The 16,100-nt window shown below is 38.4% G+C and overlaps 1 protein-coding gene across 1 annotated transcript in view; it reads right to left on the bottom strand.

Annotated features, from left to right (window-relative positions):
• The window catches only part of LOC128645227 (integrin beta-5), a 318,185-nt gene that overhangs the window by 262,898 nt on the left and 39,187 nt on the right, over positions 1–16,100 (bottom strand). Inside the window, exon 3 of the mRNA XM_053698059.1 lies at positions 11,843–12,050. Coding sequence (XP_053554034.1) covers positions 11,843–12,050 — 208 coding nt within the window. The remainder of the gene's footprint in view (positions 1–11,842; positions 12,051–16,100) is intronic.

Here is a 16,100-nt window from a genome sequence, read left to right as displayed (position 1 = left end):
TCCCAGGGTACCGCCAAGGTCTCAGGAAGGAAGTCCCCTAAAATCAAATGGCCAGGTCGGGTCCACCAAGACAAGGACTCCCTCACGGGTCAGTCCAGAGATATCTGTTGGGACAAATCTGCATGATCACCATTCCATTGTCTCAACATGCACAGATAAAGAGGTCTGAGATGGAACCTAGCAAAGGGGATGACATCTATGCTGGATACCATGAGCCCGATTACCTCCATACACTTGGCCACAGATACCCTGGAGGATGTCTGCAGGGCTAGAGAGTTGGACGCAAGCTTGCAACGTCTCTGGTCTGTCAGGAATATCTTCATTGCAGAAGAATCTAGTATCATACCCAGGAACTCCACCCTGTTGCTGGGGACCAATGAACTCTTTCCTTCGTTTATCTTCCACCCATGGGACCGAAGTAGAAGGAGTAGAGCTCTCGAATGATCCTCCGCCAGACTGTAGGATGGAGCCTGGACCAGGATATCATCCAGATACAGAGCCACTGCAATCTCTTTGGCTCTCTCTACTGTGAGAAGAGCTCCCAGAACCTTTGTAAAGATTCTTGGGGCCGTCGCAAGACCAAACGGAAGGGCCACAAACTAGAAGTGCTGGTCCAGGAAGGCAAACCTTACAAATTTGTAGTGATCTTTGTGGATTGGAACATGAAGGTATGCATCCTTCAGGTCTATAGTCGTCATGAATTGCCCCTCTTGAACCAGGGGCAAAATTGACCTGATCGTCTCCATCTTGAATGATGGGACTGACAAAAACTTGTTTAGGGCCTTTAGGTCCAGAATTGGATGAAACGTGCCCTCCTTCTTTGGGACCACAAAAAGGTTTGAATAATACATCAGACCTCTTTCTGCCGGAGGAACTGGGACAATTACCCCGAGAGTTAAGAGATTCCCCACACACCCTAGGAAGGCGTCTCTCTTTTCTGGTCTTGAAGAAATGTTTGACAGGAGGAACCTGCCTCTGGGCAGATACGATTTGAAACCTATCCTGTACCCCTGGGTAATGACCTCTAGGACCCAAGGGTCTGTAACGTCTCCCCTCCAGACCACCGCAAAAATATATAGTCTGCCCCCTACCTGGTCTAAGGACGAGTTGGGGGCCACCCCTTCATGCCGACTTTGACTCTGTGGGCTTCTTGTTCTCCTTGGACTTGTTCCAAGATTTTGCTGGCTTCCAAGATCCCTTGGATTGCTCATATTTTGTGGAAGGCTGCTGGCGCTGAGACTAGTCTGCACAAAAGGGATGAAAAGTAGATCCCTTAGGTTTGGCTTTCTTATCCTGTGGTAAAAAGGCACCCTTGCCACCCGTGACTGTAGACATGATAGAATCCAGGCCAGGGCCAAACAAAACCTTCCCCTTGAATGGTAGGGAAAGCAAGCGACACTTAGACGTCATGTCAGCAGACCACGATTTTAGCCACAGAGCCCTGCGAGCTAAAATAGAAAACCCAGACGTTTTAGCATTCAAGCGAATAATCTGCATGTTAGCATCACAAATGAATGAACGTGCTACCCTTAAGACTTTGATTCGATCCAAAATCTCATCGAGGGGGGGTCTCCACCTCGACCATTGCTGATAGTGCATCACACCAATAGGTAGCCGCACCAGCCACCGCAGTGACTGCCGCCGCCAGTTGGAAAACAAACCCCGTCAGCTGGAACATCTTCCGCAACATGAACTCCATCTTTTTATCCATGGGTTTCTTAAAAGAGGAGCTATCCTCAAGCGGAATGGTCGTTCTCTTAGTGAGCGTGGAGATAGCACCATCCACCATAGGGACGGTTCCCCACAGTTCAAACTGCGTGTCCGGAATGGGGAAAAGCTTCTTAAAAGAAGACGAGGGAGGAAAAAGGGACGAACCCAGTTTCTCCCATTCATTTTTAATAATGTTCACCATTTTGATAGGAACCGAGAAGGCCTGGGCACTACCCTGTCCTCGTAAACCCTATCCAGTTTAGGGATCGAAGGTTCTGGAACCTCCAGCGTAGCAAGCACTTCCTTCAGCAGGAAACGCAAATGCTCCATCTTAAATTTGAAATCTGGTTCCTCCGCGAACGGAGGCCTAGAAGTAGCCGATTCCGACCCAGAAGCGACATCCTCTGATAAGTCGGAGTTGTCCTCCTCAGAGGATAATCTGTCTGAGATATCCAGTGGAGTTGAAGACCCCTGAGACGGATAGCAGTGCCGTACCTTCCACTTGCACTTAGGATGACGAGTTATCTCATTTATGGCGCAGGAACCCGCCGTCTGCAACTGATCGGCGAAGTCTGGAGGCCAAAGGACCCCTCCCACGGGAGGATTAGTAGTGCCCTGGCGAACTGCTTGTGTAATCGAGATGCTTGTAGGGAACGCACCTCACCGGACGGAGAACCCTCAGAGGTGGACGGCTCAGTCGTACTAAATACTTAATTCTTTTTTGAAGTAGTAATATTGTCATAACATGTGGAACAGAGCTGTAACGGCGGTTCCACTGGAACTTCCGAACAGTATACACAGTTAGTAGGTTTAGATAAAGAAGGAGTATCCTCCAACATATCAGAGTCCTCCATAGCTTGCGCCTTTATTACGGACCTAATTTTTTATTAAATGGCACCTTTATATCCCAATGGCAGGGGCACTCACCACCTCCTATGACCCGGACTACAAGAAACAGCTTTTGTCTCCTCTGAACACAGGTTGAGAAAGAGGAAGTAACTGAGGCCAGACCGAGTCACATGGAGTGCCATGTAGGACCGCCCCTGCACTGAGCGAGAGACGCGCCAAAAAAGCCCCCCTCAATCTCTTTCTAACTGTTCCACACTGACAGAGCCTCATCTCCCACAAGTGCAGCAAAAAACACAATAAGCATTATTATTTATATTAAAATTCCCCCTGTTCCATAACCCCCTTCCGAGGCTATTACCCTAGATTCTATACAGGTAAAAAGGAGTCACACTGTGACCCTGTCTTCTTGCGTTATCACATATATATATTGAAACAATCTTACCAGAATCAACGCCGTGGAACAGGAACACGGCCCTTCAAGTGTGGCAGGTTAGTAGCATCGCTCCTGACATGGACTTGAGAGAATAAAAGCAGGCAGCGAAACTCGTCAACACTGATTGCTTAAGGAGCTGTTAATATGAGTCGGGATGGTTTCGCAGAAGAACTCTCCCTGCACCTCCAGACTCTAACTTTCACCCATGCTATCGCTGAGAGGCTGACAGGACTTCTTAAAACTCCAGTCCCATAGCGAAGAGTACTACCCTCCTTAAGAGACTACTACAAATCTTCCGACACTTCTCTGCCAACCTTCTGTGATGAAAGGCAAAGAATGACTGGGGATGAGGGAAGTGGGGGAGGTATTTAAGCCTTTGGCTGGGGTGTCTTTGCCTCCTCCTGGTGGCCAGGTTCTCATTTCCCACAAGTGATGAATAAAGCAGTGGACTCTCCTCCCCTTTAGATGGAAATGTCAACAAGGTGTACATCAACAAGAGTAGCATTAGCTCTATTGTAGAAATCTATATATATACATATATACACTGATAGTATGAAGTAGGATTAGCTGTGTTATAGTAATATACACTAATTACAATAATATAACCGGATATAAGAAATATCCTATAGTAACCTCTTACAAGTAAAGTCACACACCATTGCACCGCAGTGTATAGCAGAAGTACAAGATACTTGATATGCTGCAGTAACCACACACACCTGCACAATTATACCTGTGTGTAGCAGTACTACAATATATGGGATATCCTGTAGTATGCTCTCCCAAATAAAACATTGCACAGCAATAATAACTCAAGGGTGTACAATTGTGCATCAAAATATAACCATAGTAAAGTTACAGTGGCAAGACACAACACCACCCATTACAGAGATGAAAAACAAAAACAGACAAACAGAAATAAATACATGAACAGTATTGAGATATTTTATCTGAGGCAAGTAGCCAGATGGGAAATAAACCCATAGATAATACACACTCATACATCAGTCTTCTCCATAATAATATCCTGCAATAGTGCAACATGAACACAAGTCTAAGCACTTCAGATAAGAAGATATAGAAAAACCAGGCAGATTAATGCGGCATGCAAGGAAAACCAAAATTTAAAAAAGTTGTCAGCGTAGCCTTTAATTAATAGAACCCAGTATACTGTACCTAAATAAGTGTCAGAAGCGTTGGAAGTGACAGAAGCACTGTAGGAATAGCTGATAAACCGCTCACTATGATTTCCAAAGTGATTTGTAATACAAACAATATATATGTCCACCGGAATAAAAACCCTTTGCTCATGATTTAGGGCAATATTACCCCTCCGGTGAAACAAGCAGTGAATGCGCTTGTAGAGAGACACCACCAAAGTGAGGGAAGAAGAGAAGGTAGCACCTTGTTGCTGAAGTCTGGTTCTGATGCACATATACATACAATATATTGTATCTAATGATCACTTGTGTGAGAAATGAGACATGCAGGTACTGACCAAGTTACCCTATAACAAGTGTAATGTCAGTAAGCTCAGCCTGTAACGATATTCTAAGGCTGTAAACACAGTGAATAACTCTGCTGCTGTAGTCTAGCTATGCCTCACATATACATTTAGATCCTGTGGGCTAGGCGAGACATTTGATGTACTCTGTTCTAACCCTTTGATTAATCTTGAGAATACAGTAGAGAGCCCATCCTGCCCTGTTACTAACAGAGTACATCAGTTGAGTATGGCCAAAAGTGGAGGAGACTAAAGGAACTTCTCAGCAACACCCGTGGCAGACTTGTGACCTCAACTCCATAGAGAAGATTTACATTGTACAGCCAAGTACTCTTTTTTTCCCCCTCTCTTCTAGGAATCATTCATTAAAGGGACATTATACATTAGATTTTTCTTTGCAAAAATGTTTTGTAGATGATCCATTTATATAGCCTATACAGCTTTTTTTTTATATATAGTTTTGCTTATTTTTAGATAACATTGCACTGATTTTCAGACTCCTAACCAAGCCCCAAAGTTTTAGGAAAATACTGATGTATTCCTACTTCAGCTTGCTCCTGTTTGTGTAAAGAGTCTTTTCATATGCAGAGGAAGGGGGAGTGTCTGCTTTTTTTGCTATAGAACCCCTTGCAGTGGGTGTTCCAACTAACCTTTTCAACAGTGCTAAACCCTGAGCTTCTAAGTAAGGCCCAGATTACAAGTTTTGTGTTAGAGGCTGTGCGGTGCTAACGAGCAGTTTTCCCTCAACGCTCACTTACCTACAGCGCTGGTATTATGAGTTTTCAGAAACCCGTCGTTAAAAGGCAAGAAGTGAGCGTTGAGCAAAATTTTGCTCATTACTGCACTCCAATACCAGCGCTGCTTAAGTCAGCTGTGAGCTGGTGTAACATGCTCGTGCACGATTTCCCCATAAGAATCAACGTGGAGAGCCGGCTGAAAAAAAGTCTAACACCTGCAAAAAAGCAGCGTAAAAAAAACTCCTTAACGCAGCCCCATTGATTCCTATGGGGAAATAAAATTTATGTCTACATAGGGTGACGATATTTCTGCTTTAAAAAGGGACACATATGAAAAATACATATGTCAAGGCTGTTTTCAGTGCTGTTTAAAGATATAAAAACCCTTACATATGTATTTTTAATATGTGTCCCGTTTTAAAGCAGCAATATGGTCACCCTATGTCTACACCTAACACCCTAACATGAACCCCGAGTCTAAACACCTCTAATCTTACACTTATTAACCCTAATCTGCCACCCCCGACATCGCCGACGCCTACATTAGAATTATGAACCCCTAATCTGCCGCTCCGGACACTGCCGCCACCTACATTATACTTATGAACCCCTAATCTGCTGCCCCCAACATCGCCAAACCCTACATTATATTTATTAGCCCCTACTCTGCCGCCCCCAATGTCGCCGCCACCTACCTACACTTATTAACCCCTAATCTGCCGCCCCCCAACATCGCCACCACTATAATAAACATATTAACCCTTAAACCGCCGCACTCCCGCCTCGCAAACATTAAATATTATTAACCCCTAATCTGGCATCCCTAACATCGCCGCCATCTACCTACATTTATAAACCCCTAATCTGCAGCCCCCAACGTCGCCGCCACTATATTAAAGTTATTAACCCCTAAACCTAAGTCTAACCCTTAACCTAACACCCCCTAACTTAAATATAATTTAAATAAATCGAAATAAATATTCCTATCATTAATAAATTATTCCAATTTAAAACTAAATGCTTACCTGTAAAATAAACCCTAAGATAGCTACAATATAACTAATAGTTACATTGTATCTAGCTTAGGGTTTATTTTTATTTTACAGGCAAGTTTGTATTTATTTTAGCTAGATAGAATAGTTATTAAATAGTTATTAACTATTTAATAACTACCTAGTTAAAATAAAGACACATTTATCTGTAAAATAAAACCTAACCTAAGTTGCACTAACACCTAACACTACACTATAATTAAATAAATTAACTAAATTAAATACAATTACCTAAATTAAATTAAAATAGCTAAAGTACAAACCCCCCCCACTAAATTACAGAAAATAAACAAATTACAGATATTTAAACTAATTACACCTAATCTAATAGCCCTATTAAAATAGCCCCCCCCCCCAAAATAACCCCCCCCCAGCCTAAACTAAACTACCAATAGCCCTTAAAAGGGCCTTTTGCGGGGCATTGCCGCAAAGTAATCTGCTCTTTTACCTGTAAAAAAAAATACAAACAACCCCCCCAACAGTAAAACCCACCACCCACACAACCAAGCCCCCATATAAAATACTAGCTAAAAAAACCTAAGCTCCCCATTGCCCTGAAAAAGGCATTTGGATGGGCATTGCCCTTTTGCAAGCCCAAACCCCTAATCTAAAAAATAAATCCAACCAATACACCCTTAAAAAAACCTAACACTAACCCCCTGAAGATCGACTTACCGGGAGAAGTCTTCATCCAAGCTGGGCAGAAGTGGTCCTCCATACAGGCAGAAGTCTTCATCCAGACGGCATCTTCTATCTTTTTTCATCCGACGCGGAGCGGGTCCATCTTCAAGACCTCCGACACGGAGCATCCTCTTCATCCGACTACTAAAGCTGAATGAAGGTACCTTTAAGTGACGTCATCCAAGATGGCGTCCCTTAGATTCCGATTGGCTGATTAGTGTTAGGTTTTTTTAAGGGTGTATTCGGTGGGTTTATTTTTTAGATTAGGGGTTTGGGCTTGCAAAAGAGCTAACTGCCCTTTTAAGGGCAATGCCCATCTAAATGCCCTTTTCAGGGCAATGGGGAGCTTAGGTTTTTTTAGATAGGTTTTTATTTGGGGGGTTGGTTGTGTGGGTGGTGGGTTTTACTGTTGGGGGGTTGTTTGTATTTTTTTTTTACAGGTAAAAAAAACTGATTACTTTGGGGCAATGCCCTGCAAAAGGACCTTTTAAGGGCTATTGGTAGTTTAGTTAAGGCTAGGGGTTTTTTTTTTATTTTGAGAGGCTTTTTTATTTTAATAGGGCTATTCGATTAGGTGTAATTAGTTTAAATTTCTGTAATTTGTTTATTATTTTCTGTAATTTAGTGTTTTTTTTTGTACTTACTTAGGTTAGGTTTTATTTTACAGGTACTTTTGTATTTATTTTAGCAAGGTAGTTATTGAATAGTTAATAACTATTTAATAACTATTCTACCTAGTTAAAATAAATACAAACTTGCCTGTAAAATAGAAATAAATCCTAAGCTAGCTACAATGTAACTATTAGTTATATTGTAGCTATCTTAGGGTTTATTTTACAGGTAAGTATTTAGTTTTAAATAGGAATAATGTAGTTAATGATAGGAATTTTTAGTTATATTTCTTTTAATTATATTTAAAGTTAGGGGGTGTTAGGGTTAGACTTAGATTTAGGGGTTAATACATTTAATATAGTGGCGGCAAAGTTGGGGAGGCAGATTAGGGGTTAATAAATGTAGGTTGGTGGCGGCGATGTTAGGGATGGCAGATTAGGGGTTAATAATATTTCTGTAATTGTCCAGTTCAGCAGATTAGGGGTTAAGATTTTTCTTTTAGTGTTTGCGATGTGGGAGGGCCTTGGTTTAGGGGTTAATAGGTAGTTTATGGGTGTTGGTGTACTTTTTAGCACTTTAGTTAAGAGTTTTATGCTACGGCGTTGTAGTGTAAAACTCTTAACTACTGACTTCAAAATGCGGTACCAGTCTTGACAGGAGAGAGTGTACCGCTCACTTTTTGGCAGACTCGTAATACCGGCGCTATGCAGGTCCTATTGAAAAAAAGAGGATACGCAATTTACGTAAGTAGATTTGCGGTATTTCCAAGTCTGGCCAAAAAAGTGAGCGGTACACCTGTACCTGCAAGACTCGTAATACCAGCGGGCGTTAAAAAGTAGCGTTGGGACCGGCTAACGCTGCTTTTTAAGCCTAACGCAAAACTCGTAATCTAGTCGTAAGTTTTTAAACGGTTTTATGCTGGATATTTAGATCAGTATCTTTGCATATTATTCTTTATAGTAGTGTCTATTACATGCAGTTAAATGAAAATTGGTGTATACTATCACTTTAAAGGGAAAACAGATTAAAATCCAATAAGTACAACGCACTTCTGTCTTTAAAGGGACAGTATACACCATTTTTTATATAACTGCATGTAACAGACACTACTATATAGAATAATATGCACAGATACTGATCTTAACATCCAGTATAAAAACTTTTAAAAACTTACATAGAAGCTCCCAGTTTAGCACTGTTGATGAGGTTGACTGGGACTCCCAGTGAAAGGGTCTGGAAAAACAAAAGGAGCAGACACTCCCCCTACTAATTCCCTGCATATGAAAAGACAGATAACATAAACAGGAGCCAGCAGGAGTCTGTAAACACATGTATACATCTGACACTGTGGGGCTTGGTTAGGGGTCTGAAAATCATCCCAATGTTATTATAAATATAAGCAAAACTATACTTAAAAAAAAAAAAAAAAACCACTCCCAAATGGGCAATATAAATGGATCTTCTACAAAAACATTTATGCAAAGAATAATCTAGTGCACAGTGTCCCTTTAACTGTTTTTCAAGCCCCCAGTCCTATTCTGGAAGCATATGGATTTACTGACTGCACACGCTTGAGTGACAAGGAAGCAAGTGTACCAATCAGCAGCTCAGCCTGCTCCAAGTTCTGCATCAAAGACTTGCAAAAGATGAAAATCATGGAGTTGTAAAACACAATTATATTACAGCAGAAGTATACTGTATACTCAATCTTTTTATAAAACATATCAAGGAAAACTATTCAAACAAAAATGTATGTTGCATACTTAGGTATGCATTGCCCACTGTCTACAAAAGAATAAGCTATCTGGAATTTGGAGGCACTTTATAAAATATGGTATTAATGATACATAATATTAATAAGAATAATACAATTAAAGGGTGTAGAATGATCCCCTCTTCAAAAAAAAGTAGTTATAAGTAAATACTTTGCACTGCATATTCAAAATACACATATTATGTGTGCATATTACATGTAACTATTTCAGATACAAATGCTCATACATTTATAGTAATTGGTTGCCCTGGGGCTGTATTAAAAATAAACTCCAATTCTCATGGCCTGACCATCACAATGATGCAACTCATGGCTTGGGGCTGTGGACATTTAGTGACACAGCAGCTGTGCAGAGTGACCTAGAAACTCAGACAATAGATTTACTTTCCAGAGCTCAAAGGCTGATCAGTCGTTGTTATAGGTTTTTAACAAGAGCTTTCCATCAATCAACAGTAAATAAAAGGTAGACATTAACATTGTCCTTATTACAGTTTTCCAAAGATAATACATTCACTATTTAATCATCTGCAAAGCTATTCACATTTAGTAGTGTTGAATAGGGTTTAACAGAACTTTTAAAATATTTCTTTTTAGAATTGTGGGGCTATGGGATAGATTTAAGCATATTTACCATGGATTGTTTTCTAGATGCACAAAGAATGCTAAATGGATTTGTTTAAAAATTATATTTTACTCTTACAACAAAAACACCAAGTTCCAGAATAAAATTGCAATCAACATGTGCACATAAAAACAGATACAAATATAATCAAATGATGCATTGAAAAATAGATACAATAGATACTAATGAAGACACAAAGAATACTGAAAGGAATGGAAGTCCAGGTTGCGGATCAAATCCCAGAAAAATGATCAGTCTTGGGTGTGGGCCAAAAAAAATCCTGTGTTTTGAGCAAAATTTTATTTTTAAACAAATCCCTTTACACTTATATTTTAGCATTCTTTGCGCATCAAGGGTTTACTTATTAGATTCAAGTCCTTTTATTCTTAGGTGAGGGAGAGCCCTAATTATACTGTTTGTTAATTCTTTTGCGCTGGTCATTTAATTTGTTTTTACATGGATTGTTTTCACCCTGTAACCAGGGCTAAAGATGTAATCAACTGGACTTTGGGCTGTATATATTTCCCCCTCTATAGGCACTAGGTTTGGAGGTCTGAGCTTAAAGGGACAGTATAAAATAGTATTTTTCTTAATGTATTTCCTATTACTTTTTTTTTACCAGCTGCAGAGTATAAAATGTATGAGAATTAGTTTAAGGTTTATTTGTGTATATGTATTAGCTGGCCTTGTGTTTTGAAGCCACAACCTAATAAATGGGTTGAGCTTGTAGGTATAATCAGATCTCATTACTTTATCACATACATATACATGCTTCTTTATTTTATATCTGTCCATAAACCAAAGACCAATAGAGACCAATGGAAAATTAACATTTTATTACCTTATCTGTTCTATACCTCACTGGGAGTGCAATTCCTTCTGGCTATGGTTACACAGCTTATCTATAGCTTGGACCCAAGGCCAGAAACTTTCATAATAGGTGGGGATACCAGAGGCTAAATCAACTATCAACTATTTTTTTTTTACTTTTTATTTATTGGTTTTAACAGAAATACAACATAAAATTTTAAGCAGTACTTAAGCAAAATTAATGAGGTCTAATATTCTATAGAAGATGCAGTGACTTATCCAAGGACATAACATTTGAACTAAATAAGATAACAAAATAACAAGCATCCTTGTTCAGTTTTCTGAAAATTACTCTCTGGGAGGCAATAATGAATACATTGTAAATCAACCTTTCTTGGAAAACATGGCTCTCCGCTCTAAGCCAGAGTTGAGCCAAAAAGAAAAAAAGAAAGTCAAGAAAGGAGAGAATGTAACCTCATTCCCATTATTTACAATAATTATTGAGACCCCCTGTTCACTACCCTAAAAAAATATATATATGATTACCAGACTCCCAAAATTACTATTTCTTTAAAGGACAGTCAACTCTAACATTTTTATTGTTTAGAAAGAGATAACACCTTTATTACCCATTCCCTAGTTTTACACAACCAACATTGTTATATTAATATACTTTTTACCTCTATGATTACCTTGTATCCAAGTCTCATTTGACAGACCCCTGATCACATGACTTTATTATCTATTGACTTGCATTTTAACCAATTAGTGCTGTGTCATCCACAACCCATGGGCGTGAGCACAAAAAAGCATAAGAGGCTGTCTGTAGTGGCTTAGAAACAGGCAGAAATGTAGAAGGTTTAAATGTTATAAAGCATATTAATATAACAATGTTGGTTGTGCAAAGCTTGGGAATGGGTAGTAAAGGCATTATCTATCTTTTTAAACAATAACAATTTTGGTGTTGACTGTCCCTTTAAGCTGTGTTTTATGCTTGTAAGTGGCAGATAAATAATGACTATGCCACTGATGTAGACACAAACAGGTTGCACACTCACCTGGCCGGAGAGATAGGGAAAGGCTCTGTGGGGTCATCTGTATAAAGTCAGAGGCTGAGAAACCAGATCCTTTGCTACTAAGTGGGAGGTTCCTAGTTATAGAGACGTTACTTCCAGGGTGCTCTATATATTTCAGTGAGCAGCCTTTACTAACGAGATTTTCCACAAAATCACATCTGGACGTTGTTGTCCTGGAGCTGCCAAACTCCTAGAGGGACAAAGCGGAAAATTTACATTTTATATAATAATTTTTTTTATTGATTCTCCAACAAATATCAAAATATAAAATGGTCACACGATATCATGAGAGGGATACACAAAACAATTAATGTTAAAAAAGAGAAAATAAAGGTAAGATTACAAATGAACAGTAAATGTCTATTTAGATTCATCACAGTTTATATAATAAATTAGGGAAACTCAGAGGAAGTAATCTACTATATTATTTAATGGCAAAAAAAAAAAAAAAAGTTATCAACGGACCAGCTAGAAAAATAAATTAAATACAGTATATATAGTAGCTGTTTTAGTCCAGAGAGTATTGTTTCAGACTAGAGAAAGGAAGGAATTCTTCCGAAAGCTTGTCACCTTATAAATGTATAGTTAGTCCAATAAAAAAGTTTCATTGCTCAATGCAATACTATTGTTATTTGGATATACAGTATATATCTTTTTTGTGGGGGTACCACCTCTGCCAACTCAAATTTGCCCATTTGCGGGAGTGCCATAAAATTAGCGCTCCACTTCTAATCTAGCCCTTAGCAAATAAATCAACAAAAATTAACAAACAAAATTGTTCTCCTTACATGAACATCCATTTTGCAACCCTCCTCCCGAGTTTTAGTTTAAAGCACAACAAAGAATAAAATAATCTTTGCATCCCTTTAAAAGAATAGTCTAGTAATGTGATATTAGGGAAGCATAATATTTAATTAAAAGATAAGAAAATATTGTGAAACCAGTGAGGATTTTTGTAACATGATGTGGAGTTTTGAAAGAGAAAGAGAGTGAAATATATATGAATGTGAATTTATTGTGAAATGCTTTGGTGAAGGTTTTAAATGAACCAAAAAGATAGCATTGTGAATGCAGAGAAGGAAACCAGCATTCAGAAATCCATTAAATATAAATCTATTCACAGAACCAAAAGCCCTGAAAGTATAGCTGTAGAGAGCAGTACAGACTGCTGGGAAAGAAAAACATTATCTTCTAATACTGATGGTGTCTCTTTTCTGCTTTGAGAACAGCACACTAACTTTCTTTGTAGTAAAATGTATTTTTTTTACACTGTTATTCAGTAGCACACAGTGTCCTTTTCTTTTAATTTACAAGGAACCATCTTTTACCTGAAGGCTAGTGAATGATTCTCCTATTTTAGAATTAGTTGCTTTCACAAAATCACTCAAGCCTAACCTCAAACCAATTCCAGTGCCACGTACTTGTTTAAATATAATTATCTGTCAGGTCCAGGACCTTAACTTTACCTTTAATAATAGTTTTAAAAAACAGAGTTCCCAAGTATCCTCTCTTAATCCTCTGCTTAGTTTCAAAAAGGTTTACTCTTAATACTAAGTGCAAAAAGAAAATTAACTTATGTGTTAAGGGGACATAATACCAATTTGCTAAATTACTTGACAGTGATGCAGCATAACTGTAAAAAGCTGTCAAGAAAATATGGACACCATTATGTAAAAATTGAAGATATTTAACCTCAAAATAGTAAGGGCTCTGGGAACACTTAAAAAACAAACAAACAAACAAACAAAAACAGCAGCCATTCAGTTACATAACTTTGCTTACTGTGATCTCATGAGATTTCATTTAAAGGGATACTAAACCCAAATTTTGTCTTTCATGTAGCATGCAATTTTAAGCAACTTTCTAATTTACTCCTATTATCAAATTTTCTTTGTTCTCTTGCTATCTTTATTTGAAAAAGCAGGAATGTAAGCTTTGAAGCCAGTCTATTTTTTGTTCAGCACCTGGGTAGTGCTTGCTGATTGGTGGCTAATTGTAACCACCAATCAGCAAGCGCTATCCAGGGTGCTTTAAATCTCAAAATATTTCATAGTAAACTTCCTTAAAATGAAGATGAAAATAACTTGTCTGTGCTTGCACATGCCAGAAGAGCACTCCCTTGCAACCCCCAAGACTGGCATCCCTTTACAATGGGATACAACTGAGGAAATTTTGAGTTAAAATATGTTCAAGTGATGTTTTCTAGTCAGCTTTTTACAGCTATGCTGCATCACTTGCAAGTGCTTCAACATTTTGGTATCATGTCCCTTAAAAGCATGCTATTGTCTTTTCGCTTGCATATAGCTATGTGTTTAACCCCTGCAAACAGGTTAAACACATCTAAAACAGCAATGTACTACTGGGACCTAGCTGAACACATCTGCTGAGCTAATGAGAAGAGGCATATGTGTGTAGTAGCCACCAATAACCTGCTATTTCCGACTAGTGCACTGATACTCCTGAGCCTAACAATGTATCCTTTTAAACAAAAGAATACTAAGAGAACAAAGTAAATTTGAAAATAGCTGTAAATTGAAAAGTCTCTTAAACGTTTCTGACACCTTGCATGTCACGTGTTAATAATTGGCCATACAATTCTACTGACATTTAAGTACATTAGCTTAGTCGTGGCGAGCCAGGCGTCAAATTTATCAATAATCCGCCACTGCTCGTGGCAGGCTAGACGTGTCTATTTATGGGGGGATTATTAGTACATAGTGACAGCAAACACCATTTAGCCCGCGGCGAGTAACAGTGAGTTTATCCGTGTCTACAATGTTGGATTAATTGACGGCTTAGTACAAGGAGCCCTAAAACTGCATTCTCTAAACCATTAAAGTTTATATTTTGATTTTTCATGTCCCTCTATTAAAAAGGTAGAGTTGAGGTCTCAGACTGGGACAGTGATTTCAGTCTTCCTTTAAAATCCCAAAATGAAACTCTCATGATTCAGATAGAACATTACATTTTAAAACAACTTTCCAATTTACTTCCATTATCTAATTTGCTTCATTCGTTTTATATCCTTTGTTGAAACGTATACCTAGGTAGGCTCAGGAGCAGCAATGCACTACTGGGAGCTAACTGCTGATTGGTGGCTGCACAAAAATGCCTCCTCATTTGCTCACATTAAATGTTCAGCTAGCTCACAGTAGTGAATTGCTACTCCTTCAACACTAAAGGAATTAAGCAAATTAGGTAGAACTAATTTAAAAAATTGTTTAAAATTGTATGCTCTACATGGAGCATGAAAAAAATGAGTATCCTAACCTTTAATTCTTTTATTTCGGTTTGCTAAACATTAAAAAGCACTGGTTTATAGGTTTAGTTCTTATAAATCTAATTGTGGACAAGGCCAGGCCTCTACAAGCATGAGCAGCACAAAGGTTGCTTTATAGGAACATCTTTTTAAAAAATAATAAAATAAAAACCTGTAACCATTTTAAAATGTCCTCTTTCAGATGTAATAAAAAATGTGTTGATTTGAATGATTTTTTGATAATTAAGAGCTCCTCTCTACATAAAGTTATTTCTTGCTCATTTATTTTAGTTACCTTTTTATATATATATTTTTTTTTTATTGAAGGCATAAGTCAACATAGTAAGGTAATAAAACCACATAAGATCATACGTAGCACAAGGGAATATCTAACATTACCAATGCGCATATTACAATACAATACCAGGGGGTTATAAAAGATGCTAGGAAGAGTCTCCAATATTTGTCCAGAATAGCTCCAGTCCTTCAGTTTTTTTATCAGTTCTGAACAGGATGATAGGTATGGAATTAGGATGGACTCGTTATTGATATTTAGCATTAGCCTCTGGAAAACTACATTTATACTTTAGAGAAACCTAATTAGTTTAGTGCACAATATAATTTAGTGTCTACAGTTCTTAAAGAGACCTTACATAGGAAAAAAGAGACAATTGTAATGGTAGAAAGATATAGATGAGATGTAAAGAAGAAGGGGGGGAGGAAAGAGACAAAGGTAGAAAAGAAGGTGGGGGGGGGGATGATGAAGACCAGCTACATAGACTTTTACCTCTTGGAACATGGTTAGATTACCATTTCTATAGTAAGAGTATTTCTCTAAGGATAGGAGTTTGAAAGTATTTTGTTTCCATTCTTGTAATGTGGGGGTATATGGTGTTTTCCCATTTACGTGCGATCAGCGATCTCGCACTATTGACTATTTTATTGTTTTTTAATTTATATATATGTTCTTGACAGTCAATC

This window comes from Bombina bombina, chromosome 1 (genome assembly GCF_027579735.1).
Source record: "Bombina bombina isolate aBomBom1 chromosome 1, aBomBom1.pri, whole genome shotgun sequence".
Taxonomy (NCBI): Eukaryota; Metazoa; Chordata; class Amphibia; order Anura; family Bombinatoridae; genus Bombina; species Bombina bombina.
The sequence above is the reverse complement of the archived record's forward strand: the minus strand, read 5'-3'. Positions and strand labels throughout refer to the sequence as shown.